This window comes from Macaca thibetana, chromosome 5 (assembly GCF_024542745.1).
Source record: "Macaca thibetana thibetana isolate TM-01 chromosome 5, ASM2454274v1, whole genome shotgun sequence".
Classification (NCBI taxonomy): Eukaryota; Metazoa; Chordata; class Mammalia; order Primates; family Cercopithecidae; genus Macaca; species Macaca thibetana.
In genome coordinates this window covers 125,159,548-125,186,784 of record NC_065582.1, presented here as the reverse complement: position 1 = coordinate 125,186,784, position 27,237 = coordinate 125,159,548, and the positions used below count along the sequence as shown (strand labels likewise).

Here is a 27,237-nt window from a genome sequence, read left to right as displayed (position 1 = left end):
TTACCTCCCAAAGGCCCTACCTCCAAATATCATCACCTTTGGGTTTCAGAAAAGAATCTGGGGAGGACAAAAACATTCAGTCCATAGCAAGCTCTATTCCTGTGTTTGGCACCATGATAGTTAAGAATTACAGAGACTGCAGAAAGAAAATGTAATACATAGTCTCTTCTTAAGGAATTTAAAGTTGAGAAATTAACTGACATAACACTGATATCAAAGACTGGAATAAGCTAATTATAAATGTTGAACTTTTAAAAATGTTTTAATACATTGAACAAGTTCATTTGCAAAGAGGATTGACAAACGATTTCAGTTGGTTCACTCAACAGTTGTAGATCATTTTATACTGTACTCTGAAACAAAAGATACAAGATAATCACAATGTTGTATAAACAGTGCCTATACATTAGTAGTAATACTTTCTTTTGCATTGGGCTTTAAAATTGACATACTTCCCCCAACATCCTCTACCAAGTAGATAGCAAGTTCTGGTCATCCCTATTATATGGATTAAGAAATGTGTTTATACAAATATATGAAATTAGCAGAAACTAAATATTCACAAATTTTATTTAGATCACAATATTCAAACTTAAGGAAATACTTTAAAATAAGAATGTAATATATGAACACAATACATAGCAAAAAATGTGTTCCCACACTAAAGTCTCATTTCTGACCCCTGATACAACTCCACAAAATTAAATCTTAGGAAATGAACAGCTTACAGCTTTTTTTTTTTTTTTTTTTTTTTTAAAGAGATGGGAGTCTTGCTTAAGACTTTAAGAATTTAAAAATTCATGTACAGATATATCAGTCAGTTTGGAAAGCACATGAATTCCAGAATCCTGAGAAAGTTATCGTAGGGTACCCTTGGTTAGGTGCACAGTGAAGGGCAAACGATAGCTGCCGTTTGACATTACCCAACATTTGTTGGAGGCTTCTTTTCCTAAATAAATAAATAAAATCAAGGTTTACTCCTCACAACATATTTTGGTATGTAGTCTAGGGGTGACCCTTCGGTGGGGAAACTCCTCCACGACATTCCATTTTGTTGTTTCCAAGAACACAAAAGTAAAAACTCTATAGTTCATGTAGATTCAACGTATTCCTTTTAACCAGAAGACAGCCAATGCTGCTGTTCGGGCTCTCTAAAGCTTATATAGGATACAAGTAAACTCCAGTGAGGAATTCACCGTACTGCCAGTGAACTGCCAGTGACAGTTTCCCTTAAATGAAGAGACGACACTTTTATCTTACTGTAAGATTTTGCTGCTATTTACCATGGAAGACAAAACATCGAAGAAATTCAGTTTGCAGGTGGTGTTCAAAATACTAACTGGAACAGATGGGTCAATTAAATCTACAAGAGACTGAACTACCCCCTCGTGCTTTAAGCATGCTTATTAACACTCAGGGTCAGCAAGAAACATGCGTCTCTCTACAAGCCGGCACTTTAGCAACGTGTGACTCGCGTATTATAACCTATCGTAATCGCTAGCGGAAGCAATCAGGTGCACGTAAAAAGGTTGGGGATCAGCTTCTGGTCACAAAAAAAAAACACCGAGCAAAGATAATTCCACTACAAATGACGATTAGCGTTAGTGAAAAAGAATGGTAAGTTACACGGTGAAGATGAACTTTGCAAGGCGAGCGCTCCCTAGAGAACACCCAGCCCCGCGGAGGGCAGCAGGCTCCACCCATGTCTGCAGTTTTGGTCCGGCCTCGGAGTAACCACCCTAGCAGCGGGAAGTTTCGCGTGTGCGCAGTAGGCCTGCCCAGTGCCGCGTGGGAAAGGCGGGACCTGCCTATCTCTTGCGTCATATCAACTGCGACGCAAGACGTCACCGGCTTGACTGGGAAGGTCAATCGCGGCTGCAGGCGGATACGCCCGCGCTTTATGCCCGCTGTTGCAGAAGCGTGCGCGTTAACAGCTTTGGCTGGCTGGTGTATGTCGGCAGGATTGTGAAGCCCGGGTTCCGGGCTCTGCCGTGGTGCAGAAATGCTGTGCCGACTCGGCGGTCGGTGGCTGCGGCCGCTCCCTGCCCTGCAGCTGCGGGCTAGGGACCCGGCGCTTGCGCCGGTTCCTACGAGCGGCGCCAAACGCCCCACTCTCTCAGTGTGGGCAGTGGCACCAGTCTGTGCAGTCCATGCGAACGGCTGGTACGAGGCCCTGGCCGCGTCTTCGCCGGTGCGGGTTGCGGAAGAAGTACTGCTCGGCGTGCAGGCCACCACAGGCCTGCCCTGGTGGGGCAGCATTATGCTCTCCACCGTGGCCCTGCGGGGTGCTGTCACGCTGCCTTTGGCCGCCTACCAGCACTACATCCTGGCCAAGGTGAGGGGCGCCGAGCCGTGCGCGTACCCTGCGCTGCAACACCTGCGGCGTAGGAAGGCCGACATTCACTCAGGGTTTTCGATCCCACGATGTTGCCTGCTGCAGTGCTTAATGCTTAATCATCGTGACCATTTCATTGTGACCATTTTAACGTTAAAAATAATTTAACTAGCATTAGGTGTGTTAAATATTTTGTGATACATGTACCTGTCATTTCGTTTGTCCTACTGGATTTGTACTCCAAGCACAAGTGGTTACTATACTTGCTCTCGGGGAACGGAGTCAAAGAAATCAGTCGCAGAAGAAATTGTGTTGGCGAAACCTATAAAATTCATGTCTTAAAAGTTTTAACAGCCAGTATGTCTGCAGCGTCTTTCGTCCCAAAGTATTCCAGCTGATCTTTTTTATTAGGAAGAAACTACTGGACTAACAGTTTGCGAACTTGATTCCTGTCCAGGCCCGACTAAGACTGTGTCTGGTCGGTCGCAGTCACTTGAACTTTTACTGCTGAATCCTTTTTTCTGAGGAATAAGGATAGCAGTACCTTCCTTGCCTACTTCACAGCATTATCAGAGCAGGTCAGATAATACGGGTTCAAGTGCTTGATTATTCAAATGGGATATTTCAAAAATAGTGGCTTTCATGTTTTCAAGTTGTGAGCATGGGGGAAAAAAACCGGAAACAAAACAGGAACGGAATCAGCAGCAACATTAAGGCAGTGAGCCATTTTACAGGAAGAATGAACACAGCGCAGGAATAAATGCTATTTTTGTTTTTGATTTGTGGCTATCGCAGTGGAAGGTTCTTAACAGACAGCTGTTTTCTCCGCTTACATTACTAGGAAATCTAAAGATGGAACAGTAAAGCTCAGGGTGCAGTTCTCATCTAATACTTATAACCCTGTGAAGTAGGTGCTGTTATATATTTTATATGTGAGGGAACCTGATTTTAGAGGTTAAGTTACTTACCCAGGATCACATGGATAAGTATACATTGTGAATTTGGTTGTGACTGAGGACATTTTAAGCAAATTAACATCTTGTGCTTAGACTTAAGGTTTCTTGACATGATCAGTAAACTACATTTTTAAATGACTCGAGGGAATAATGTGAAAAATTCTGAGTTATTGTGAATAAAGATCTTTTATATGCTCATAACAAAACCTATTTTTTAGCTAGGTGGAAAATTTGCAGCCAGAAATAAAAGCTATTGCCAGGCATCTTAACCAAGAAGTTGTAGTTCGTGCAAATCAGTTGGGGTGGTCCGAAAGAGTTGCCAGGTAAGCAAATTATATCCATGTAAGAGAGCGCACACACACACACACACACATAATTAGTGATGTTAATTATGTTTGAGTATTCTGTAGTTTTGGCAGTATTTCTTTTACATATATATATATATATTTTTTTTTTTTTTTTTTTTTTTTTTTTTTTTTTTGGAGACAGAGTTTCGCTCTTGTTACCCAGGCTGGAGTGCAATGGTGCGATCTTGGCTCATCACAACCTCTGCCTCCCGGGTTCAAGCGATTCTCCTCCCTCAGCCTCCTGAGTAGCTGGGATTAACAGGCATGCACCACCACACCCGACTAATTTTGTATTTTCAGCAGAGACGGGGTTTCTGCATGTTGGTCAGGCTGGTCTCGAACTCTTGACCTCAGGTAATCCACCCCCTTCAGCCTCCCAAAGTGCTGGGATTACAGGTGTGAGCCACCGCACCTGGCCTACTCTTTTATATTTTCATAAGTTATTAATATGGCATGATAGTTTCATATGCTGGACTGAAAGCAAAGAAATAAATGGAGAAAGATAAGAGCATGTTCCTATTCTTTAGGGATTCCAGCCTATTGAAAAAGACCTGTAATCAAATAATAATGTCAGTGAACTAACTACTCTGTAAAGATTATGTACAAGGAGCTAGATCATCAAGGAAAGTCAGGGCAGGCTTCGCAGGATGAAGGTATTTTGCCATTTTTTTGTGATATTTGTCAACAAATGACGCAGGTTGTTTACAATCTTGACCGTTTGGAAAAGATACAGCAGGTAATAGCCCACAGGAAAGAGGAGGTAGAAAACGTAAATGCCACAGTAGAAACACTTCGATAGCTAAGGTACTGTCCATCCTTTGTGGTTATTCTGTGCATTTGTCTGCCTGGGTTCTTGGAAAGTCCCAATCTAAGGGTGCTTGGTTGTGCCCAAGGATGTCTGCATTCATTTACTGGGAACTTACAAGCCTTCCTGCTTCAATCAACTCCTTAATCAGTTTCCCAAACTCTGATCCTTATTAGACTATGACAAATTATTCTCCTTTTTAAGCAATGAAAAAGGGCTTTGTGGTATCAATCTGTGTTATGTATATATTATTAACCATATATTTTTATATAGGTGTAAATTTCCCAACTATTTTTAATATGAGATTGTGTCCTTTATTTAGTGTTAAAAAGATCTGACATTTTAAAAAATCGTGGTGATAGTTTAATGTCTTTATTTGGTAAAAATTAAAAGTTGACAGAACTATAGTTTTGAAATTTTACTGATCAAAGAAGTTGAAAGCTTCAGCCATAGGCCAAAAGAACCAAATTAATAGCTGCTTGCCTGGGTTATCAACGCAGCCTAGATAAGACTTGTAGCACTTTGCTTAAGCCGTACTGGCAGGATGGTTGTCCAGATACATCCTTAGAGATGTTTCTTTCTAGGAGGAGACATCTGAGGGCTTCTGGCATTTTCTTTTTTTTTTTTTTTTTTTGAACAAGACAGAGTCTCCTTGTGTTGCTCACGCCAGTCTCAAACTCCTGGCCTCAAGCAATCCTTCCACTTCAGCCTCCCAAGTAGATGGGATTACAAGTGCAAGCCACAGTTTTGGCCAGCTTCCTGCATTCAATAGTATTCAGTCTTCAAAGGTGAAAGACAGTGTGTCAGATGGACAGCCAGGAAAGTGGGCTTTCCACACAGATGATATAATACAGTACTTCCAAAGGCATGCCTATGCGGAAGTCTGATTTGTTGGACGAACTAAAGTCATTCAGGGGCCAGAATATGCAGGTGTCTTAGAGGAGTAACGAGATAAAATTGGAAGAATAGGCAGATGTGAAATTATGAAGGACCTAGAATGTCTTTGTGTACTGTCTTATTATACACTATAATTTGACTAAATTCAGAAAAACTATTGAATGCCTCCTCTGTACAAAATGTATGATACAGGAGATTTAAAGATGAATAAAATAGAAGACTTTCCCCTCAAGAATACTTTAGTTTCTGTTTTTTAACTCATATTCTCTTGGACCTGAAGGAAGACTATTCTAAAAAGTAAAATTTCAGGAAAAAAACAGTAGTAACTAATGGTTAACAGAGAAACAGGTTAAAAATATCTTTGTGAGATAGTTGATTGAAAAATGGAGACTATTTTGACAGGCCAAGAGCATACACAGTATAAAACCACATAGCTCCAAAAGGTATATTCAGAGATGAAGTGATTAAGTTTGTCTGGAGTGGAGAGATTTGATTAAAGTTTGCTTTTAGCTTCCGTATTTCCAATATTAATTGTAGTTATACCATGTCAGTAGTGAAATTTACTTTAAAAGCCTAATCAGCCAAAGACCACCAGAGACAAAGCCTGTAGTCTGACAATTTCAGATTGTTATGTAACTTATTTACCATATTGTAGAAGTTTTGATAAAAGGCTTTATTTGCCTGTTCTTTAGGGAACCCCTCAACATGCCTGTGACAGCTGAAACCCTTATACAAATCCTTTAGCTAATAACTACAGCAGGCACTATTTGTGCTATGGAAATAAAGCATGATTCTTAGATGACATTTCCTCTTTCCCTTTTTTTTCCACTAACCTCAATCTAGGCTCACTTATCTAAAGAATATGAAGAGGATAATTTCAGAACTATATGTGCGAGATAACTGCCACCCTTTCAAAGCCACTGTGTTGGTTTGGATTCAGCTTCCAATGTGGATCTTCATGTCTTTTGCTCTCCGGAATTTAAGCACCGGGGCAGCACATTCAGAAGGTAATTATTATATAAGTCTCCCAAAGAAGTTCTTTAACATTGTCTTTGTACTAAAAAAAAAAAAAAAAAAAAAAAAAGCATACTTTTCACAATTAGGATATGTTCAATATCTTCCTTATAAGAGCATAGAATTTAAAGTCTTAAGTGTAAACAGATTGTGTTGAGGACAACATTTTGTATTGAGAAAAAAATAGATATATTGTGAGTGAAAAACTGGAATAAATCTAGTGCAGATCTTTCCTGTGAGGGACACTGTTGGAATTGTCAGAATACTTATTTATGTCTTATATATTTTTCTCTGCTGTTTTTAGGACTTCTGTTGTTTTATTTATAAAACTATTTTAGCAGGTTTTTCTGTTCAGGAACAGTTAGCTACTGGTGGTATTCTGTGGTTTCCTGACCTCACTGCACCGGACTCCACTTGGATTCTGCCTATCTCTGTTGGCGTCATCAATTTGTTAATAGTGGAGGTCAGTAGTTTTAAATGAAATTTGTTTGCCATTTATTGGGATTTTTGTTGCTGCTGTTCTGACTTCAAATCTATTTTTGTTTGAGTTGGTGAAGATAGCTCTGAGTTAGAAGTGAGATCCCTTTGTTCCTGGTTCCACGTCAGGCATTGGCCTAGGCCTCTGTGGGCCTCAGAACTCTCGAAATTAAAGTAAAAGCACTGAATTAGTACACTTCCAAGTCTCTTTCAGCTTCAAAATTGTATGATTCTGATACATAGAATTTTGTGATTTGCTTTCGGTAAAAACAGTAATGAAGATGCCTAGTCAATCTGGTTGTATTCTTACAATAGACTGGTGTTGGGTGTGTGTTATTTAATATGTAAATTTGTAGGCGGGGAACACAGTCAGGCCCTGACTGCTATTTTCTTGCTTTATGACCTTAAAGAAGTCATTGAATGTCTTTATAAGATGAAATGGGAAAAACATACACATAGAAAATGTGACCTCTCAGTCATGTCTTTTTTTTTTTTTTTTTTTTTTTTTTTCGTTTCAGATGGAGTTTCGCTCTTGTTGCCCAGACTGGAGTGTAATGGCACGGTCTTGGCTCACTGCAACCTCTGCCTCCTGAGTAGCTGGGATTACAGGTGCACGCCACCATACCCAGCTAATTTTTTGTATTTTTAGTAGAGACAGGGTTTCACCATGTTGGCCAGGCTGGTCTCGACCTCCTAACCTCAGGTGATCCACCCACCTCGGCCTCCCAAAGTGCTGGGACCCAGCTCTCTCAGTCCTGTCTTAACCCTTATCACAGGCTGCTTTACTCAGCAGTTTAGGGAAAGCATGAATATAATTTCATAAATTAATCTCAGACTCTGAGTAGAACAGACTGAACTGGAAGAAATCTTAAAAATGATTTACCTCAGGAGAGATCTCCCAGACCTCATGACCTCTGATGTTTGTGAAATCTAATAAACTCCTTATTCTTTCAGATGAGGAAAATGAAGATGATATAATATAAGGTCTTGAGTGAAAGTTTCTTAAGGAAAGACTCTACCTGTAGTCCAAATATGTTTCCCTAAGAGCACTAGCACCACCCCCTGTGGTTGGTATTCAGTGAATATTTGTTAGAAAGAAGGAAGTGATAAGCACGAGGTTACACTGAATCAATGTCAATCCCCTAGTCTTTTCCTCTATGTCTTCTAAAGACTAATGAAAGTGTTTTCATAGTGGGGCATGGTGGCATGTGCCTCTAGTTCCAGCTACTCGAAGCTGAGTCAGGAGGATTGCTTTAGCCCAAGAGATGGAGGCTGCAGTGAGTTGTGATCCTACTACTGTACTCCAGCCTGGGCGACAGAGAGCGAGACCTCATCTCTAAAAGAAAAATAAAAGCTTATTAAAAGCTTATTCTTACTTAACATACACTATGTTCAAAGCATTTTGTTTGTTTGTTTGTTTGTTTTTTTTGTTTTTTCTTGAGACAGAGTCTCATTCTGTTTCCTAGGCTGGAGTACACTGGTGTGATCTCCACTCACTGCAACCTCCACCTCCTAGGTTCAAGCGATTCTCTTGCCTCAGCCTCCCAAGTAGCTGGGATTACAGGTGCCCGCCATCACACCCAGCTAATTTTTTGTATTTTTAGTAGAGACTGGGTTTTACCATGTTGGCCAGACTGGTCTGGAACTCCTGACCTCAAGTGATCCGCCTGTCTCAGCTTCCCAAAGTGCTGGGATTACAGATGTGAGCCACTGTGCCTGACCATAGGCATTGTTATAAGCAATTTACATAAGTCAACTCATTTACTTCTTAGAATAACCCTGTGAGCTAAATATTATCCTTTTTTAATGCAGAGAAAGTGAGGCATAAAAATGTAAAACTACGTAGTTTGGCTCTAGAGTCATAATTATGCAGAAGTTTGGTTTGTTTTTTTTTCCTCCTTTTTTTTTTATTTGGAAACAGTCTTACTCTGTCTCCCAGACCGGAGTACAATGGCATGATCTCAGCTCACTGTGCCTTCCAGGCTCAAGCGATCCTCCCACCTCAGTCTCCCTCCCAAATAGCTGGGACTACAGGGATGCCACCACACCCAGCTAATTTTTGTATATTTTGTAGAGACGGTTTCACTATGTTGCCTAGTTGCCTAGGCTGGTCTCAAACTTCTGAGCTCAAACAATCGGCCTGCCTGGGCCTCCCACAGCGCTGAGATTACAGGCCCCCAGCCTTGTGCAGAATTCTTAAGTGGAGCCTGAAGAATCCTGTGACAGTAGCTACCATATAAATCATTGTTAAGTGGAGCTTGAAGAATGCTGTGACAATAGCTACCATTTAAATCATTGCCCTTGTTTTTTGACACTTTGTGCCAAAAAAGTGTCATTTAAGAATTTAAGAATTTGACATAATTAGTAAGTGATTTTTTGTTGTTGTTGTTGTTGTTGTTGTTTTTAAGAGACAAGATCTTGCTCTATTGCCCAGGCTGGAGTGCAGTGGCATAATCATAGCTCACTGTAGTCTCAAACTTCTGGACTAGAGTGATCCTTCCACCTAGGCCAGTTATTAAGGTTTTTAAAAGTTGGATGATCAAGCTGAGTGCAGTGGCTGGTGCATGCCTATTATCCCAGCTACTTGGGAGGAGGAGGAGGCGGGAGGATCACTTGAGCCCAGGAGTTTGAGACCAGCCTCAAACTGGTCTGTTTGACAGCAAGACCCAGTCTCAAAAAATAAAAAGATGATCAGCCATATAGATTAATCAGTGCTTTTTGTGTATATATATTACTTTTATTAAAGTGTAGATGGACACCAGTGAAAAATCAGTTTGTATTTTAAAGCTTGTCTGATTTAATATGCATTTTAATAATCTTTATGCATGTATATGTTCTACCCCTTCAGATTTCTGCTCTACAAAAAATTGGAATATCTCGTTTGCAGACATATGCTACATACTTTGTCCGTGCAATGTCGGTGTTGATGATTCCAGTTGCTGCAACGGTACCCTCAGTGAGTAAGCACCAACATTGTGTGTAGCATGTGCTAAATCCTCTCTGACTTTAGCTTAGCCTGGCTGGGATCTTGCCTCTTCTGTTGAAATTCCTCTGACTACCTGATCCCTTACCAAATCAGTATTTCTGTGGTAACGAATCTGTCTCTATTTCTTGCCTTTTTTAAATCTTGCAATGTGTTTTGCGTAATACCATGAATATAGTATTTCTTCCATTTGACTACTTGGTATATTGAATTAGTTCTACCTATGTAAACTGGAGCAAAGAATTTAGCACTTAAAAAAGAAACAAAACAAAATGCTAAGACCATTTGGGTTCCTGTATGGTATTATTTAATCTCATAACAACTCTGTGAAATAGGTAAACTTATCCCTGTATATACCTAATTAAACTTTACAGAAATAGAAAAAGAAGCAGTTATGTTTGCCGTTAGTTCAGTCTTTTGCATGTTTCCCACAAATACTTTAGAAGTTTCTAAGGAGGCAAAAGCTGTGTTGGGTATATCTCTATGTTTACTCAGAGCCAACACATAAAGTCAAATTCAGTTGTTGTTAATAGTTAGGATGTAGCATATATAAAACTACTTCATAGTATTTTTTTTTTTTTTTTTTTTTTTTTGAGATGGAGTCTTGCTCTGTTGCCCAGGCTGGAGTGCAATGGCACAATCTCAGCTCACTGCAACCTCCTCCTCCCAGGTTCAAGTGGTTCTCCTGCCTCAGCCTCCCTAGTACCTGGGATTACAGGCACACGCCACCATACCTGGCTAATTTTTGTATTTTTAGTAGAGGCAGGGTTTCACCACATTGGCCAGGCTGGTCTCAAACTCCTGACCTCAGGTGATCCACCTGCCTCGGCCTCCCAAAGTACTGGGATTACAGGTGTGAGCCACCACAGCTGGCCCACAGTATTTTTTATAGGAATCTAAAGCAATATGTTTTTGGCATCAAAATGTATTTTTTAGGCTGTTACTGAACATAATACTGTCATTAATCCTATGCAGAATAAGTTTGTTCATCTCTAAAATAGATATCATAATGCCTGTGAGAATTAATGAAATGAGTGTCTATTATAGAACTTTTTACATAGTAGTAGTAATGTCATAAAATACCCTGTAAAAGTAGAACAGCACAGATTCACTACATTTCCACAGAGAAATCATACCAGCTATATACTGAAGAACCCCCCAGATAAAATAAAATACAAGCAGTTAAGTTTTACGGAGGGATTGAGTTCAAAATGAGTAACAAGAGATCTAAAACACAATGCTTTAAATACCCAAAATTTATCCTGTCAATTATAGGAAATCTGATTAAGCAGCTTAGGGGTGATGGGACAAGTCCATGAAGATGAGAGACCCAGACTGCTGCTCTCTTTCTGCTTTGTTGTCCACAGCCTGTGATTTCAAGTCTACACTACGGTCATGGCTGTTAGAGCTTGTTATCATGCAGGAATAGTAAAGGGTGCCTGAAGTGTAGTCAGCACCTTTTAAGGAGACTTGCCAGATGTTCCACCAAACAGTTGTGTTAACATCGTAGTTTTATGGCCATCCCTCACTGCAGAAGAGGCAAGGAAATACAGTCTTTTTTTTCCCCCTTTTTCTTTTTTTTTTTTTTTTTTTTTTAGATGACCGCCTACTCAAATAAAAATTAGGATTTTGTTACTAGGGAAGAGGGGAGATTGATACTTAGCTGTCAACTTATAGTCTGCTGTAGTTAGGCTCAGGTTCTTTTTCTGTTGGTGGGTAAGTCAAATGATGATGATAGACAATATTTATTTAACATTGAATTTGTGCTGAGCACTGTTTTAAATGTTTTACATATTTTACCCCATATAATTGGGGTACTATTTACCCCATATAATTGGGGTGCTATACAGCGCAACGATAAAGGTACTATTATAATCTTCACTTTGGTGATGAGGAAGCTGAGGCACAGAGAAGTTAAGTAACTCATCCAAGGTTACTTAGCTATAAGTGATAGAGTCTTAACACACATCTAAGCAGTTTGGCACCTCCCTTAACTACTGTGCTAATCTACCTTTGAGGATGTGCTACTTTCTGCCCCTAAAGACTGACTTTGGAACAAATAACCAATGTAAGTGCTAAATGTGGACCACATACTTGCATACCACTCTACATGAATTATCTCATTTATTCCTCACAGCAATCCTCTGAGGTAGATGCATTACTGCCCCGACTTTGTAGATGAGGACAGTCCCTAATGCCTTATAGATGAGATGGTCCCTAGTGCCAAAAATGTTGGGGACCGCTGCTCAAAATGGTAATACAAAAGAAATTTGGAGATAATGCTGAGGCTGTTTGTCTCAGAAGAAGGCAAAGAAAATGCATTCCTTACTACACTGAGAAACTGGCTATTAGGAAACATTTGGAAGATAGATGACTATATGGGGAAAATGAGGTCTACGGAGGCTAAGTTTGCCATCATAAATGCCACGCTTCCAGTATTCCACCTTCAGTATGTAAGCAGCTGGACAGGACTTTTCATGGGGAAAAAGTATGCTCCATTGTCGAAGAAGGGAGATGAGATCTCTCTTGAGCCTCTGCCTAAGCTTCTTTTTACTTTCTACCCTCCATACTTCTCTTTTCCCTTTATTTTTGCTTTTTGGTCTGTCTGTAACCTTTTTTACCTGTCTATTTAATCCATCTCAGGAATCTAGTAGCTGCTACAAGTCTTGCTCAGTCTTGGCATACTTCTGTTTACAAAGATTGTCATTTTCTTTTTTATTGCCTGCCTATGTCTGGACTGTGATGTCCTGGTAGAATTACAGATGCTAACATTTATGTCTTCTCTTTATAGTCAATTGTTCTCTACTGGTTATGCTCCAGCTTCATGGGTCTTTCACAGAACTTGCTGCTGCGTTCTCCTGGATTTCGCCAACTTTGCCGAATACCATCGACCAAGTCAGATTCAGAGACTCCTTATAAAGACATATTTGCTGCCTTTAATACCAAGTTCATTTCAAGAAAATGACATATTTTCCAATAATTTAAAAACAGTTGCAAGAGTCACTATCACCTTAATGTATTTAGACTTAGAAATTCAGATGTTATTTGATTTCCTTTTTTTTAAAATCATGAACTTCATGAAATATTGTACATTAAGATGGAATCCAGACCAGGAACGGTGGCTCATGCCTGTAATCCCAGCACTTTGGGAGGCCAAGGTGGGTGGATCACCTGAGGTCAGGAGTTCGAGACCAGCCTGGCCAACATGGTGAAACCCCGTCTCTACTAAAAAATACAAAAAAATTAGCTGGGCATAGTGGCAGGCGCCTGTAATCCCAGCTACCTGAGAGGCTGAGGCAGGAGAATCGCTTGAACCTGGGAGACACAGGTTGCAGTGAGCTGAGATCGCTCCATTGCACTCCAGCCTGGACAACAAGAGCAAAACTCTGTCAAAGAGAAAGAAAAAAAAAAAAAAGATGCAATCCAGATATATTTGACAGTAATTTAAATCTTTTAAATGTTATAAATGCAGTATGTTTAATTGTGAAAGTATTAGAATAGAACCAAAGTGCCTGTCTCTGTTTATAAAGTTCCAGTTTGTTAGAGCTACCAGAACTTTGGAGAATAGGGTTAGCTACTGAATGCTGTCAAATTAAACTAAGCAATACTGCATATTACTGTTTTGTAAAATAAGAAGATCAGTGAGATGATTCATGTTTTTTTTTTTTGAGATGGAGTCTCACTGTGTTGCCCAGGCTGGAGTGCAGTGGTGTAATTTCAGCTCACTGCAGCCTCTACCCTCCGGGTTCCAGCAATTTTCCTGCCTCAGCCTCCAAGTAGCTGGGATTGCAGGTGCACACCACCACGCCCAGCTAATTTTTGTGTTTTTAGTAGAGATGGGGTTTCACCATGTTGGGCAGGCTGGTCTGGAACTCCTGACCTCAAGTGATCCACCTGCCTTGGCCTCCCAAAGTGCTGGGATTATAGGCGTGAGCCACCTCACGCAGCAATTTTTTTTTTTTTTTAATTTTTTTAATGAGACGGAATCTCTGTCACCCAGGCTGGAGTGCAGTGGCATGATCTCAGCTCACTGCAACTTCTGCCTCCCGTGTTCAAGCAATCCTCCTACCTCAGCCTCCTGAGTAGCTGGGACTACAGGCATGCACCACCACGCCCAGCTAAGTTTTGTATTTTTAGTAGAGATGGGGTTTCACCATGTTGACCAGAATGGTCTTGAACTCCTGCCCTCAAGTGATCTGCCCACTTCGGCCTCCCAAAGTCCTGGGATTACAGGCATGAGCCACTGTGCCCGGCTGAGATGTTTCTTTTTTTGGAGGTGAAGAGGATTTTAGACCTCTTAGAGCATCTGAAAAAAGGCTATATATGTATGGTTTTCTCTTCAGAAAAATCTTAGGACTCAAAATACGGGGACTTCATTGATACCGGGAAGGTTTTCTAGCAACTCCTAGTGAATAAATCTTATTCTAATGGAACACACATTGATCCTGAGTTAATGCATGGTTGAAGAAGAAAAGGGGGCAGCGACTTGAAATATATGCAGTAGAGTAGTCCATGCATACAAGTACCTAGCATGGTAGATGATGTTGCCTCCAGCCCTGCTCAGAAAGAATACAAAAAGTGTACATTCCTTTTTCTGTAATTTAAGAAGTCTGGAATACAGAGTGTAGCACCATGTACTGCTAGCACCCAAAATGGAAAATCTTAAGCTTTCAGTTTGTTTAGTCAAAGAAAACCAGAAGGGCAGTTGCCTATTGAGGTGATTTTAAACCTGTTTATTTGTAAGGATTAAGTACCCTAATAGGCTTAAACTATGATAGAGGTTTAATACAGGAAAAATTGACAGGTGTTATAAATTGTGGATCCAGTTACTTGCTTAATTTGTAAAGAGATAAGATTAGCTCTGGTTGAGATATCAAGTATGACAGGTATTTGAGAGGACTATAAATCATAAATTTTCATTTAGTTAAAATATGGACCTGATTCTGGGAAACCCTATCATTCCATCTCAATGTTTTACAATAAAATAAAAACTAAAGTGAAATTCATTAGTCATTTCTTTGATGTCTCTTAAATTTTAGTTCACCTACTTAATGAAGTTGTTTTTTAATACAAAAAATGTACAGCGCACAGAGATAAGAATTCTGCTTGTCATGTTACTGCAGTTCCCCAATAATTTATTTTAGACATAGATGGTGGCAATTAAGACTAGTTTCTTTTTGCATGTAAGTTCCTAGTCCTGGTTTCTGACTGTCCTATTGGGGCAATTGTGCTTCCCAACCACATGGAAGGAATTGAAACATCCTCATTATTTGTGGATTTTATATTTGTAAATTTGCCTACTTGCTCAAATCTATCCATAACCCCAGAACCCGTATTTGCACAAGTGCTTTTGAGGCCATTTGTAGGCGAAAAATGTGAGTCACCTCCCAACAGAAGTCAAACAAATGGTACTCTGCCTTCTAGTTTCAGCTCTTATACTGTAAACATGTATCGTTTTTGAGTCTACTTAGTACCATGTCTTGCTAATTTCTGTTCTTTTTGTTGGTGATTTCACTGTTTAAAATGGCCTCCAAATGTCCTGCTGGAGTGCTGTCTAATGTTCCTAAGCTCAAGAAGACTGTGATGTGCCTTAAGGAGAAAATAAGTGTATTAGATAAGCTTCATTCGTGCATGAGTTATAATGCTGTTGGCAGAGAGTTCAGTGTTACTGAATCAACAATATGTTGTATTGATCTGTTGACAAAAACAAAGTTTGCAGAAACCTAACCCTGTGTGTTTTCTAGGAGCAGTGGTTTGGTATTCACTAATTCAGTGTTTGTGAACTTTATGGAACATAAGTACCACAAATAATGCAAATTGACTATATTTGCAGCATGTACAATCAAGGATGCAGAGGCAGAAATGTGTGTGCAGCTTGCGTCATAATAAAAAGAGGAAAGAATTTGAGGAAAATTTTGGCAGTTACAAATTACCTCTGGAATAACTTTGCCTTTACTGTGTGTGCTACTGTGTACTCACTCAGATATTTTTCTTGTAATGGCATAAGAGAAATCAGTCTCCTTTTTCCACTGTGTTTGTCACTTTTGCTGAGACGCAAACAGTAAGGTGCTATGATATTGTGAAATACGTATTTGGTCTTTATCCCCAATCCCTGACGTCCAGCGGAATCTGCAGAGTTTTAAGTGTCTTTTGTATACTCATGTGATGACTGGTGCCCGGGGACCCCTAGAAAGCTTCAGGATAGGGCAGATCCTTATGGCCAGGAGTTCCAGGTCAACCTGGGCAACATAGTGAGACCTCGTCTCTACAAAAAAGAAAGTAGGAAAAAACACCTTTGGTTTTTCCTATCTCCAGATACTCCCTTTTCAAATAAATGAATCTTCTTTCATTTGCATAATTTACCTTGTTTACTGTGAGTCCCCTTGATTTCAAAATGTATATTTGTATCTTTTTTCAAATGTATATTGTGCTTAGTTTCTTATTGCTCTCCCACTGTCAAACTTTCAAACTTGAAATTTCTTTTCAAATATATACAGGAAGTTTGAGAATACAGGGCCCTTCCTCCAAGATCCCAAAGATCCCAAAATGATTTCTGACAAGTGAGGGTAGCTGGGATCTTGGGATAAACCCATGTATAAAGAAAACTGGTGTATTATGAACTGAAGTGAATCAGTTACCTGAAGTTACCTGACTTCAGGATGGTAAATACTCTTGATTTTTTTCTTCAGGCATATTTTTTTTTTTAGTAAAGAGCAAAAAATCTGTATTGTATTTCAGAAAATTGCAAGTCTGTGGTCTTATTTCCAAGTTTGTCATAGCCTGAAGCAGTTTCAGAGCCTGAATGAAGTCAGGGCTACAGAACAGGGAATATACATGCTCTTAAGACCCCTTGATGTCTTGCTGTCTGGCCTGCCTATATCCCCTCGCTGGGCCCTGCAGAGTTCAGGAAGGCTTTTGTCTCCTTGGGTGAGGACTGTAATGTTTGTGTCACCCTTCCCCACAGGGGTGTTACCCACCCTTCTTACAGGAGATCTGTTCCTGTGGGTCTCATTTTTGTCTCTAGGCCAGATTCACTCTCTTAATAAATGCTTCTCATTTCAAGAGTCAGGGAGGGAGACTCACTCCTGGATCAATTCATAGTTTAGGATACCTGAGTTCAAATGTATATTAATAGAATTGGCATATCAGAAATGATCCCAAATTACTTTTCCCTGGGACCATTAGAAGGGAAAACAACAAATCCTATCCTAGTCAGATGTTCTAAGTGCGAAGATGAGGCTTACAAAAGAAAATCAAAATTGTTAATTGCCACCCTCACAGATAACCCAGGAGAGGTTGCAAAGCCTCATTAAGAACCTTGAGGGAAAAGCCAAACTTGGGGAGAAGACTTTTCAGGTACGTTTAACAGCACTCGAGCTAAAGACCATATCTTCATCTAAGAATCTCACATTCACCTGTCCAAACCCAAAGAACAGACTCGGAGACACAAAGAACAGTGGAAACAAGACTTTAATGGCAGTCTTGCAAGACTGGGTGTCTGGTGCAGTTACAGCAGGTAATTTACCTCCTAGCATGCAAGTCCCTCCCCCAGTTTCTGATTGGCTAACTACTATGGCGTTACAATCTTCTGGGACATTGCCTAAGTTTCATTACCCCCTTATAAGGCTATATACCCCATTCCCTTCACCCCTTAAGTTTTGATTTCCCAATAACAAAACTATCTTCCCTTTTGTGGGCTGACTCCTACTCTACATTCTGTTCATTTATCGTGACCTTCTAGGTACATGAGCAGTGCGGTTTGTTACATACCAAGGCTGTCTGCCAGTGCTTAGATTTATCATGCCTTAAAAATGGACCATTTAAAATGTTCTCTCACAGTTCACATCTCAGAGGCGGTACAGAGGTCGTCCTAGATGATGTTGGGAAAATTGTAGTTTGTGTGAAAAAATGAGTGCCCAAAAAAACCTTGGTACCTTCTGTGTTTTGCTGGTTTTTGTTTTCTTTTTTTATTGGACGCATAATCTGCTTATATTTTGCACCTGTCATTAAATCACCCTTATACCTTCATATTTTATTCTTCTAAGAATCCCAGGAATCACCTTTTCTTTTTTTTAGTAGTCACCTTTAAAATTGCCTGTATATCAGATTTAAGTCCCAGAAGCAGTAGGAATGCAGACCCTAGAAAAAAAAAAATTAAAGAATGTAGTTTGTTTTTTCCTCTAGGTGTTAACTGCAGCTACTATAGAATGCAGACTTTGGAATTTCAGGCATAATATTTGGAACCATGCAAGAATTTAGATTTCTGTATTAAAGCTAAATAAAGCTTCATGTAAATATGAGTAAAACAATGAGTTATTATTATAAACACTTGGGCCTTACGAGCTGGTTCAAGCAGAACCCAGATAATCTGGAAATTATATGAATGTGTAGATTTTCCATTTGAACCTTACTAGTGTTGCTTAAACTTGTAATAATGGGTATTTTCTAGTTATCTGTTTTCTTTTTTCATATACTATGATTGTATTTTATAAAATCATTTGGTTTTGAGAAGTTGGAATTTCCTAAAGCCACAACATTAGTCATAGATAATCTTATTTATCCAAAGTTTCTGGAATGTGGTGGTTCTGTACCATGTATACAACTAAAATAATATGTAAGTAAGAATTTGATCCATGTACAGTTTAAGCAAACTCTAAAAACCCTGAATTTACATGTATTCTTCTGCTAATGATATGGAATATGAAGATTTGAGATATCTCCTTGATAACTCTTAAGAAAGTGAAAAGCAAATCGCTGAACCCAGGAGGTGGAGGTAGCATTAAGCCGAGATTGCGCCACTGCACTCCAGCCTAGGCGACAGAATGAGACTCTGTCTAAAAAAATAATAATTAAAAACTACTAGTGTGATGAAGCTAATGCTAAGTAAGAGAATACTTTAGATGGGCAAACCTTGGTTTTATGGTTTGAATGTCTTCTCCAAAACTCATGTTGGAACTTGATCTCCAGTGTGGCAGTATTGAGAGGCATGGGGCCATTACATGGTGATTGGATCATGAGGGCTCTCTTCTCATAAATGGATCAATTGGCTTATGGATTAATAGGTTATAATGGGAGCAGAGCTGCTGTCTTTATAAGGAGAAGAAGAGAGACCTGAGCTAGCACTGAAGCATGCACATCCCCCTTACCATGTGATACCAGGCACTGCCTCAGGTCTCCAGAGTCCCCACTTACAAGAAGGCTCTCACTAGTTGTACCCACTTGATCTTGGATTTCTCAGCCTCCATAACTGTAAGAAATAATTTCATTTCCTTTATAAATTACCCAGTTTCAAATATTCTGTTATAAGCAACAGAAAACAGACACTTAGTCTAACAAAACAAGATTAAGTTGATCTGAGAACCTTGTAAAATTTAAAAGTTCATAGCTTAGAAAAAGCAAGATAAATTTAAAAAGCTTGCTCTTTGAAAAGCTCTGCTAAAGGATTTAGCAAATTTTAAGAACAATTATGACAGTTAAGAACAATTAAGAACAAGTAGGCCGGGCGTGGTGGCTCAAGCCTGTAATCCCAGCACTTTGGGAGGCCGAGACGGGCGGATCACGAGGTCAGGAGATCGAGACCATCCTGGCTAACACGGTGAAACCCCGTCTCTACTAAAAAATACAAAAAACTAGCCGGGCGAGGTGGCGGGCGCCTGTAGTCCCAGCTACTCGGGAGGCTGAGGCAGGAGAATGGTCTAAACCCGGGAGGCGGAGCTTGCAGTGAGCTGAGATCCAGCCACTGCACCCCAGCCTGGGCGACAGAGCAAGACTCTGTCTCAAAAAAAAAAAAAAAAAAAAAAAAGAACAAGTATATGACAGTATATTTTAATCTTAATAGAAATTAAATCATAGGGGAAAACTTAGCAAGAGAGCATGCATGTGAATCGTGTTTATAATTATGTATTCAACATTCTAGATGGATCACATAATTGCAAAATAAAATTGTACAGAATTTTGAAGACAGTCATCTTTTTTTTTGTTTTGTTTTGTTTTGTTTTTTTGAGTGGTGCACTCACTGCACCCTCTGCCTCCCAGGTTCAAGCGATTCTCCTGCCTCAGCCTCCTGAGTAGCTGGGACCACAGGCATGCACCACCACTCCCGGCTAATTTTTGTACTTTTAGTAGAGATTGGGTTTCACCATGTTGGCCAGGCTGATCTCAAACTCCTGACCTCAAGTGATCCACCCACATTGGCACCCCAAAGTGCTGGGATTACAGGCATTAGCCACCGCACTGGGCCTATTTGAGTGCTTTTTATCATCTCAAAATAGAGTAGACCCTTCTCTCTCATAGCACCTGAAAGCCATAATGCTCTAAGAGCTTCGAACTGACAGCTGCTAGGATGCCAACAAATAAAGCAAACTGAAACTGAACTAAATTGTTCATCAGGTAAGGACTAACAGCCACATAGGGGGAGCTATTGGGTGACTCTTGAACAAATTGCCTTGACTGAAAACCATTAGTGGAATACAATCTAAAAGCAAAAGGAATTATTAGAAATTTTGAACTTTATATAGTAATTATATTGCTGTTGTTAATAATGCATTTTTTAAAAACTTTTAGTAAATAAATGTTTATTAGGTGTATTAGTTTGTGCTGCTTATTACCATGAAGAGAAAGATATTATTGAAGAAATCTGTTGGAGATAATTTACATCTTTTTCAAAATTTTTTTTTAAGATTGTGGAAATTAGGATCAACCCAAAGCCAAAATTTTGATAAAATAGTATTTTAATCTGGCTTTAGAGATTGCCCCTGAGGAAAAGGATTAGTTCCACCAAAAGAGGATCCTCCTTTTCCACAGTTCTCTATCCCCATGCTCAGAAAGCCCAGCCTTCATATCTGTTTCAACTAAGTCCCTCCACAATCCCAGTTAAGAACTATATATAAGGCCGGGCGCAGTGGCTCATGCCTGTAATCCCAGCACTTTGGGAGGCCAAGGCGGGCAGATCACGAGGTCAAGAGATGGAGACCATCCTGGCCAACATGGTGAAACCTCATCTCTACTAAAAATACAAAAATTAGGCGTGGTGGCATGTGCCTGTAATCCCAGCTACTTGGGAGGCTGAGGCAGGAGAATTGCTTGAACCCGGGAGGCGGAGGTTGCAGTGAGCCGAAATCATGCCACTGCACTCTAGCCTGGGCAACAGAGTAAGACTCTGTCTAAAGAAAAAAAAAAAAAAAAAAAAAAAAACAAACAAAAAAAACAAAAAAAGGAACTATATATAAAAGCATTTTGATCCTGGTTGATATACATCCATAGGCACCACAAGGTCAGCAGGGTGCAGTGGCTCACTGCCTGTAATCCCAGCACTTTGGGAGGCTGAAGTGGGTGGATCATTTGAGGTCAGAGGTTCGAGACTAGCCTGGCCAAAATGGTGAAATCCCATCTCTACTGAAAATACAAAAATTAGCCAGGTGTGGTAGCACATGCCTGTAATTCCAGCTACTCGGGAGGCTGATGTAGAAGAATCACTTGAACCTGGGAGGCGGAGGTTGTAGTGAAACGAGGCAACTCCATTGCATTCCAGCCTGGACAACAGCAGTGAGACCTTATCTTTTTTTTTTTTTTTTTTTTTTTAAAAAAAGGAACCACAAGGTCTGGCTGATAGCACAAGAAAAGGAAAAACAAATAGCAGGCAAGGAACAGCTGCAAAATTTTCAAGTTTTGTTAATCAACTATATTAAAACTAAGGAAGCCCTTTCCTAAGAGGCCTTGCCTACTTCTCAAAACACTAACTTTTTGGATGGCTATAACTTGAACATGACGGAGACATTGACAAAACTTTCCCCAAAGAGTAAGTAACAGAGGGACCATGTTTCCTTGTGTTCTACTACTGACTGCTTGCTTTATTGCCCAGTATTTAGGTAAATGTTGCAAGATAGCCTGCTTTCAATTGTTTAGTCCTATACTGCTGGTTTTGTTTTATAAAATAGGACATTTTTTGTGTTTTAGAACAAAAGCATCAGTGGAAATACCTGAAATAAAAATCAGTGCTTTAAGAAAGCAACCACAACCATTCCTATTGAATTACTCTAAGGCAACAAAAGAGAAATTTCTATCCTTTTTTTTAAAACACAGATTTTCACTTGGTCACCCAGGCTGGAGTGCTGTGGTACAGTTTTAGCTCACTGCAACTTTGAATTCCTGGGCTAAAGCAATCCTCCTGTCTCAGCCTCCTGAGTAGCTGAGACTACAGGTGCATGGCACCATTCTCAGCTAATTTCTAAAAATTTTTGAAGAGATGGCGTCTTGCTACATTGTCCAGGCTGGTTTTGAACTCCTGTTTTGGCCCCAACACCTGACCCAAATCTCTATCCTTGAAGATCTCTGCTAGAATTTCATTAAAAAGAGGCCACTTTGGAAAATATCCAATTTCTATCTTTTCCATTTTGAGATTTCACAGGCATGCTTCTCTCTCTTTGTACCTCTGATGAGGCAATTTTTAATACATTTGTTTTGCCTTAACTGGGAATTGGGAAGGCAGTATTGTATTTAATTTGCTTTGATTTTTGTCTTTTGAGCAAACTGTAGCTCTGTAGGACAACATAAAAATGGAATATGAAATATACCTGACTATATTCATTTGATAGCAGCTGTATTTTTGTATATCTGCATGTTCCAACTGTTGCACAATTAATTTGAAGAATTTTTTCCAATTATAAGTTTCTGTGAAAGGGCCACATAAACAGAGCAGCCCCCAAATGCAGAAGGACCCAAGGAACCAAAGAACGAGGCAGACAAAACCAGTTTGCAGTAAAGGATGATTTATTGGGGAACTTAAAGATAGAAGCATGCTCTTGGGCAGCAGCAAAACAGGTAGGGCTCTGCATCAATACGCCCCAGACCCAGGACTTTTATACCATAGGGAAAGGGTGTACATGCTGTATAGAGACAATTAAAGGCAACCCTCCAGAACAGGCAAGAATGCTATATGGTCATAGCCTGTAATTTGTATGATAACTTCAAGGTTGCTTGGATCTAATGGCAGGCATGTCCTTACACTAAAGACAGTAAATAAAATAGGACTCAGGAGGCATCTTTAGGACTGGGGTTAGTTAGAAGTCAACATGGCAGATTAGCTCCCAAGATAGAGTCACTTTTATTGCCACAAACTTCAAGTTTCCGGATTTTTCAGTGAATGATAGATCCCTCCGAGGTGGACATATTAAAAATATAAAATCTGTACCTATAGAGAGAATTTGCAGCTTCTTCTATGCTGTTTAAAATTTATTTCATGGGCTGCTAAAAGTAAGAAATTCTCCTCTTGTAAAGTTTATTATAGAAGCTTCAGTTGTGCTTTATTTCTAATCCCCTCCCCAACAGAGATGAAGACTTTCAGATGAATTATTGGGACTTATACTTCTATATCTATGTGATAATGTGTTATTTTACTCAAAATGCAGTCGATCCTCATTATTTACATATTATAGGAATGAGTTATAATGCTGTTGGCTGTGAGTTCCATGTTGATGAATTAATATATAGCTTCGTTCTTTGTGTGTTTCTATTTGAAAACATTAATATATACTATATGCACATTTATATTTATATGTATAGTATCTATGTATGTATATTTTATATACAGGCATACCTTGTTATATTCCAATTCGCTTTCTTGTGTTTCACAGATATTGTGCTTTTTACACATTAAGAGATTGTGCCAACCCTGCTTCAAGCAAGTCTGTCAGCTCCATTTTTTCCAATACCATGTGCTCACTTTGTGCCTCTGTGTCATGTTTTGGTAACTCTTGCAATATTTCAAACTTTTTCATTATTATAGCCGTTATGGTGATCCGTGCTCAGAGATCTTAGGGTTTACTTTTTAATTTTTAAAAATAAACTATATATGTATATATATTTTGTAGCGATGGGGCCTCCCTATATTACCCAGGCTGGTCTCCAAATTGTGGCCTCAAGCGATCCTCCCACCTCAGCATCCTAAAGTGCTGGGATTTCAGGTGTGGGCTACCATGTCTAGCTTGATCAGTGATCTTTGATATTACTATGATCGTTGTTTTGTGGTGTCATGAAACACACCCCTAGAAGACTAGTGAACTGAATCCATAAATGTTGTGTGTGTTCTCACTGCTCCAGTACCGGCCATTCCCCCATCCCTTTCCCTCTCCTTGGGCCTCCCTATTCCCTGAGACATAGCAATATTTAAATTACAGTGGACTCTTAAGTGGTTAAGTGAAAGGAAGACTCACATATCTCTCATTTTAAATTGGAAGGCATGTCAGAACCAGGATGGACTGAAAGCTAGGCCTCTTGTGCCAAACAGCCACATTGTGAATGCAAAGGAAAGGCTCTTGAAGGACGTTAAAAGTGCTACTCCAGTGAACGCACAAATGACAGGAAAGCGAAACAGCTGGATTGCTGACATGGAGAAAGTTTTAATGCTCCGGATCGAAGTTTAAACCAGCCACAACATTCCCTTAAATAAGGCCTAATCTAGAGCAAGACCCAACTCTCTTCAATTCTGTGAAGGCTGAGAGAGGTAAGAAAGCTGCAGAAGAAAACTTGGAAGCCGGCCGAGGTAGATACATGAGGTTTAAGGAAAGAAGTTGTCTCCATAACATAATAGTGCAAGGTGAAGCAGCAAGTGCTAATGTAGAAATTGCAGCAAGTTCTCCAGAATATCTAGCTAAGATAACTGATGAAAGTGGCTACGTTGAACAAAAGATTTCAATGTAGATAAAATAACCTTCTAGTGGAAGAACGTGCCATCTAGGATTTTCATAGCTAGAGAGGAGAAGTCAATGCCTGGCTTCAAAGTGTCGAAGGACAGGCTGATTCATATTGTGGACTAATGCAGCTGGTGACTTTCAGTTGAAGCCAATGCTCATGTGCCATTCTGAAAATCCTAAGCCCTTAAGATTGATGCTAAATCCATTCTGCCTGTGCTCTGTAAATGAAACAACAAAGCCTGGATGACAGCACATCACTTTACAGCAGAGTTTACTATTTAAAGCCCACTGTTGAGACCTAGTGCTCAGAAAAAGAGATTCTTTTCAAATATTATTGCTCTTTGACAGCATACGTAGTCACCCAAGAGCTCTGGTGGAGGTATACAAGGACATTAATGTTTTCATGCCTGCTAACACAGTATCCATTCTGTAGCCCATATATCAAGGAATGATTTCAGCTTTAAGTCATATTTAAGAGATACATTTTGTAAGGCTATAGCTGCCATAGATAGTCATTCCTCTGATGGATCAGGGAAAAGTACATTGAAACCCTTCTGAAAAGAATTCACCATTCTTGATGCCAAAAAGAATATTTGTGATTCATGGGAGGAGGTCAAAATATGAACATTAACAGAAGTTTGGAAGAAATTGATTCTCATCCTTATGGGTGGCTTCGAGGTATTCAAACTTCAGTAGAGGAAGTCACTGCAGAAATGATGCAGAAATTGCCACAGCCACCCCAACCTTCAGCAACTGCCACTCTGAGGAATCAGCAACCATTAACATCAAGGCAAGACCATCCACCAGCAAAAAGATCACTGAAGAGTCAGATGATTGTTAGCATTTTTGAGCAATAAAGTGTTTTGTTTTTTTGTTTTGTTTTGTTGCTTGTTTGTTTGGAGACAGAGTCTTGCTCTGTCACCAGGCTGGAGTGCAGTGCCACGATCTTGGCTCACTGCAACCTCTGCCTCCTAGGTTCAAGCGATTCTCCGGCCTCAGCCTCCCGAGTAGCTGGGACTACAAGCACGCACCACCACGTCCAGCTAATTTTTGTATTTTTAGTAGAGACAGGGTTTCACCATGTTGGCCAGAATGGTCTCGATCTCCTGACCTCATGATCTGCCCGCCTCAATCTCCCAAAGTCTTGGGATTACAGGTATGAGCCACTGCACCCAGCCACAATAAAGTATTTTTAAATTAAAATATCTTCATAGTTTTAAGACATAGTGCAATTGCACATTTAATGGACTCCAACATAGTGTAAACATAACGTTTATATAAACTGAGAAAACAAAAAATTTATGTGACTTAATCATGATATTCAGTTTATTGCCCTGGTCTGGGCAATTACTTTTCCATAATTACCTCTCTTTGTTCAACCTAATATGTAAGCACTGTAGAGATAGGGTTTTACTATGTTTCCCAGGCTGGCCTAGATTTTGCCACCTCTTTGGGGGTTGCTGTGTACATGTAAAAATCCGAATGATTGTCTTCTGCCCATCTATCTTATTTCAGTGTAACTCACAGGCCCAGCCAAAGACCCTAAGAAAGGAGAGGTAAAGCTTTGCCTTCCCTATACAAGTAATGATCATAATTACCTCCATTCTGAAGAGCCACCCTCTGAGATGCAGCCCAGCAATTAGAAGCAGGTTCACTCTGAAGAACAACCCGAGTCCATTGTTTATAAGAAATAGACCCGTATTAAGGCCTGTTGCTGAAGAGACAGAAATGGAGTCAGGACCCACAGACCATAGCTCCGCAAACTCTGTGTTTGCTTGCCAGAGCATAGAATTGTGAAAAAGTGAATCAAGAAGCAGATGCTAAGTTTTCAAGGTAAATACATTGCCGAAGGAATCCCATGCCTGGATTACCAAGGCCCAGGACAGCTTAACTCCTGAGGTACCTCCTCAGCAGCAGAACCAGTACCAAGAGGAAATTGGTACAGCTGCAGAAGTGGAAGCCTCCTCAGTGTCTATTTCACATGTGGCTATGAGCACAACAAACTAAAACCTAATTTACTGCCAGGTCAGGGACCCCCAGGATGTGTGTGTGCTATGGACTTGTCCCCTTCTTCCCTCTTCTGAATGCAAACTTTTGTTGTAATTTTTTTTTGTCCTTTCACTATTTATTATTGAATTCTTATGTAGATTTCCTGCCATGTAGAATTTCATGAACCTGATTCAAAAGAATACAAATCACTCAAAGATACTAGTTGTAGTAGATTATGCCACAATAAAACTGGGGAAATATGAAAAAAAAAAAGAGAGAACAGAGAACTTTTCATAGTTTTCAATAACCATTTACTGAACAAGTACCACTATAACAGTATTAGTGGAAATCAAACATATTTCAAAATAAACTATGTAAGAAAAAACTCTCCCAAAAAACCCACCATAGAAACCAATCTGCTTTCTTTTTCAACCTTTTTGATTTTAATCTTCATGCACACACAACTGAGCAGGATATAATCTGAAAATTTTACATACGTATATAATCTTGGAGCTTTATTGTAATTTCATGGAATTAAAAATCATAGATCTTTTAAAAAAAAAAAATAAGGCTCTGGATTCAAAATGAATGCAGGACCTAAAGGATAATTTGGGCTGTCTGCTGTTGAGTAATAGTCACATTATGTTTTACATTTCATGTGTATAGAGGGCTGCTAAGCAGCTATAAGGAGTAGGGTGGAGAAGTCATGTATCTTTGAAGATCCATTCCACCCCAGCACATCAT

At 39.7% G+C, this 27,237-nt stretch overlaps 1 protein-coding gene across 7 annotated transcripts; it reads left to right on the top strand.

The window, feature by feature from the left end:
• The first annotated feature begins 1,848 nt into the window (after positions 1–1,848).
• Positions 1,849–26,773, top strand: LOC126954637 (cytochrome c oxidase assembly protein COX18, mitochondrial). 7 transcript variants are annotated; one of them, XM_050790313.1, is made up of 8 exons: positions 1,849–2,335; positions 3,514–3,614; positions 6,184–6,347; positions 6,693–6,817; positions 9,680–9,787; positions 12,606–17,330; positions 21,403–21,611; positions 24,049–26,773. In XM_050790313.1, the coding sequence occupies exons 1-6, from the start codon at positions 2,003–2,005 to the stop codon at positions 12,777–12,779; spliced, it is 1,005 nt and encodes a 334-aa protein (XP_050646270.1). In that variant the 5' UTR covers positions 1,849–2,002; the 3' UTR covers positions 12,780–17,330; positions 21,403–21,611; positions 24,049–26,773. The 7 variants fall into 7 exon arrangements, with proteins under 7 accessions (XP_050646270.1, XP_050646269.1, XP_050646268.1 ...); XM_050790312.1 differs by having other exon boundaries at positions 23,446–26,773; XM_050790311.1 differs by having other exon boundaries at positions 22,493–26,773.
• Positions 26,774–27,237: the final 464 nt, after the last annotated feature.

Excerpts from the sequence above, each read along its gene's own strand:
- LOC126954637 (XM_050790314.1), top strand. The coding sequence starts at position 2,003 with ATGCTGTGCCGACTCGGCGGTCGGTGGCTGCGGCCGCTCCCTGCCCTG. Across the intron at positions 6,348-6,692 it reads CGGGGCAGCACATTCAGAAG|CAGGTTTTTCTGTTCAGGAA; the intron begins GTAATTATTATA and ends AAACTATTTTAG. Across the intron at positions 9,788-12,605 it reads TTGCTGCAACGGTACCCTCA|TCAATTGTTCTCTACTGGTT; the intron begins GTGAGTAAGCAC and ends TTCTCTTTATAG.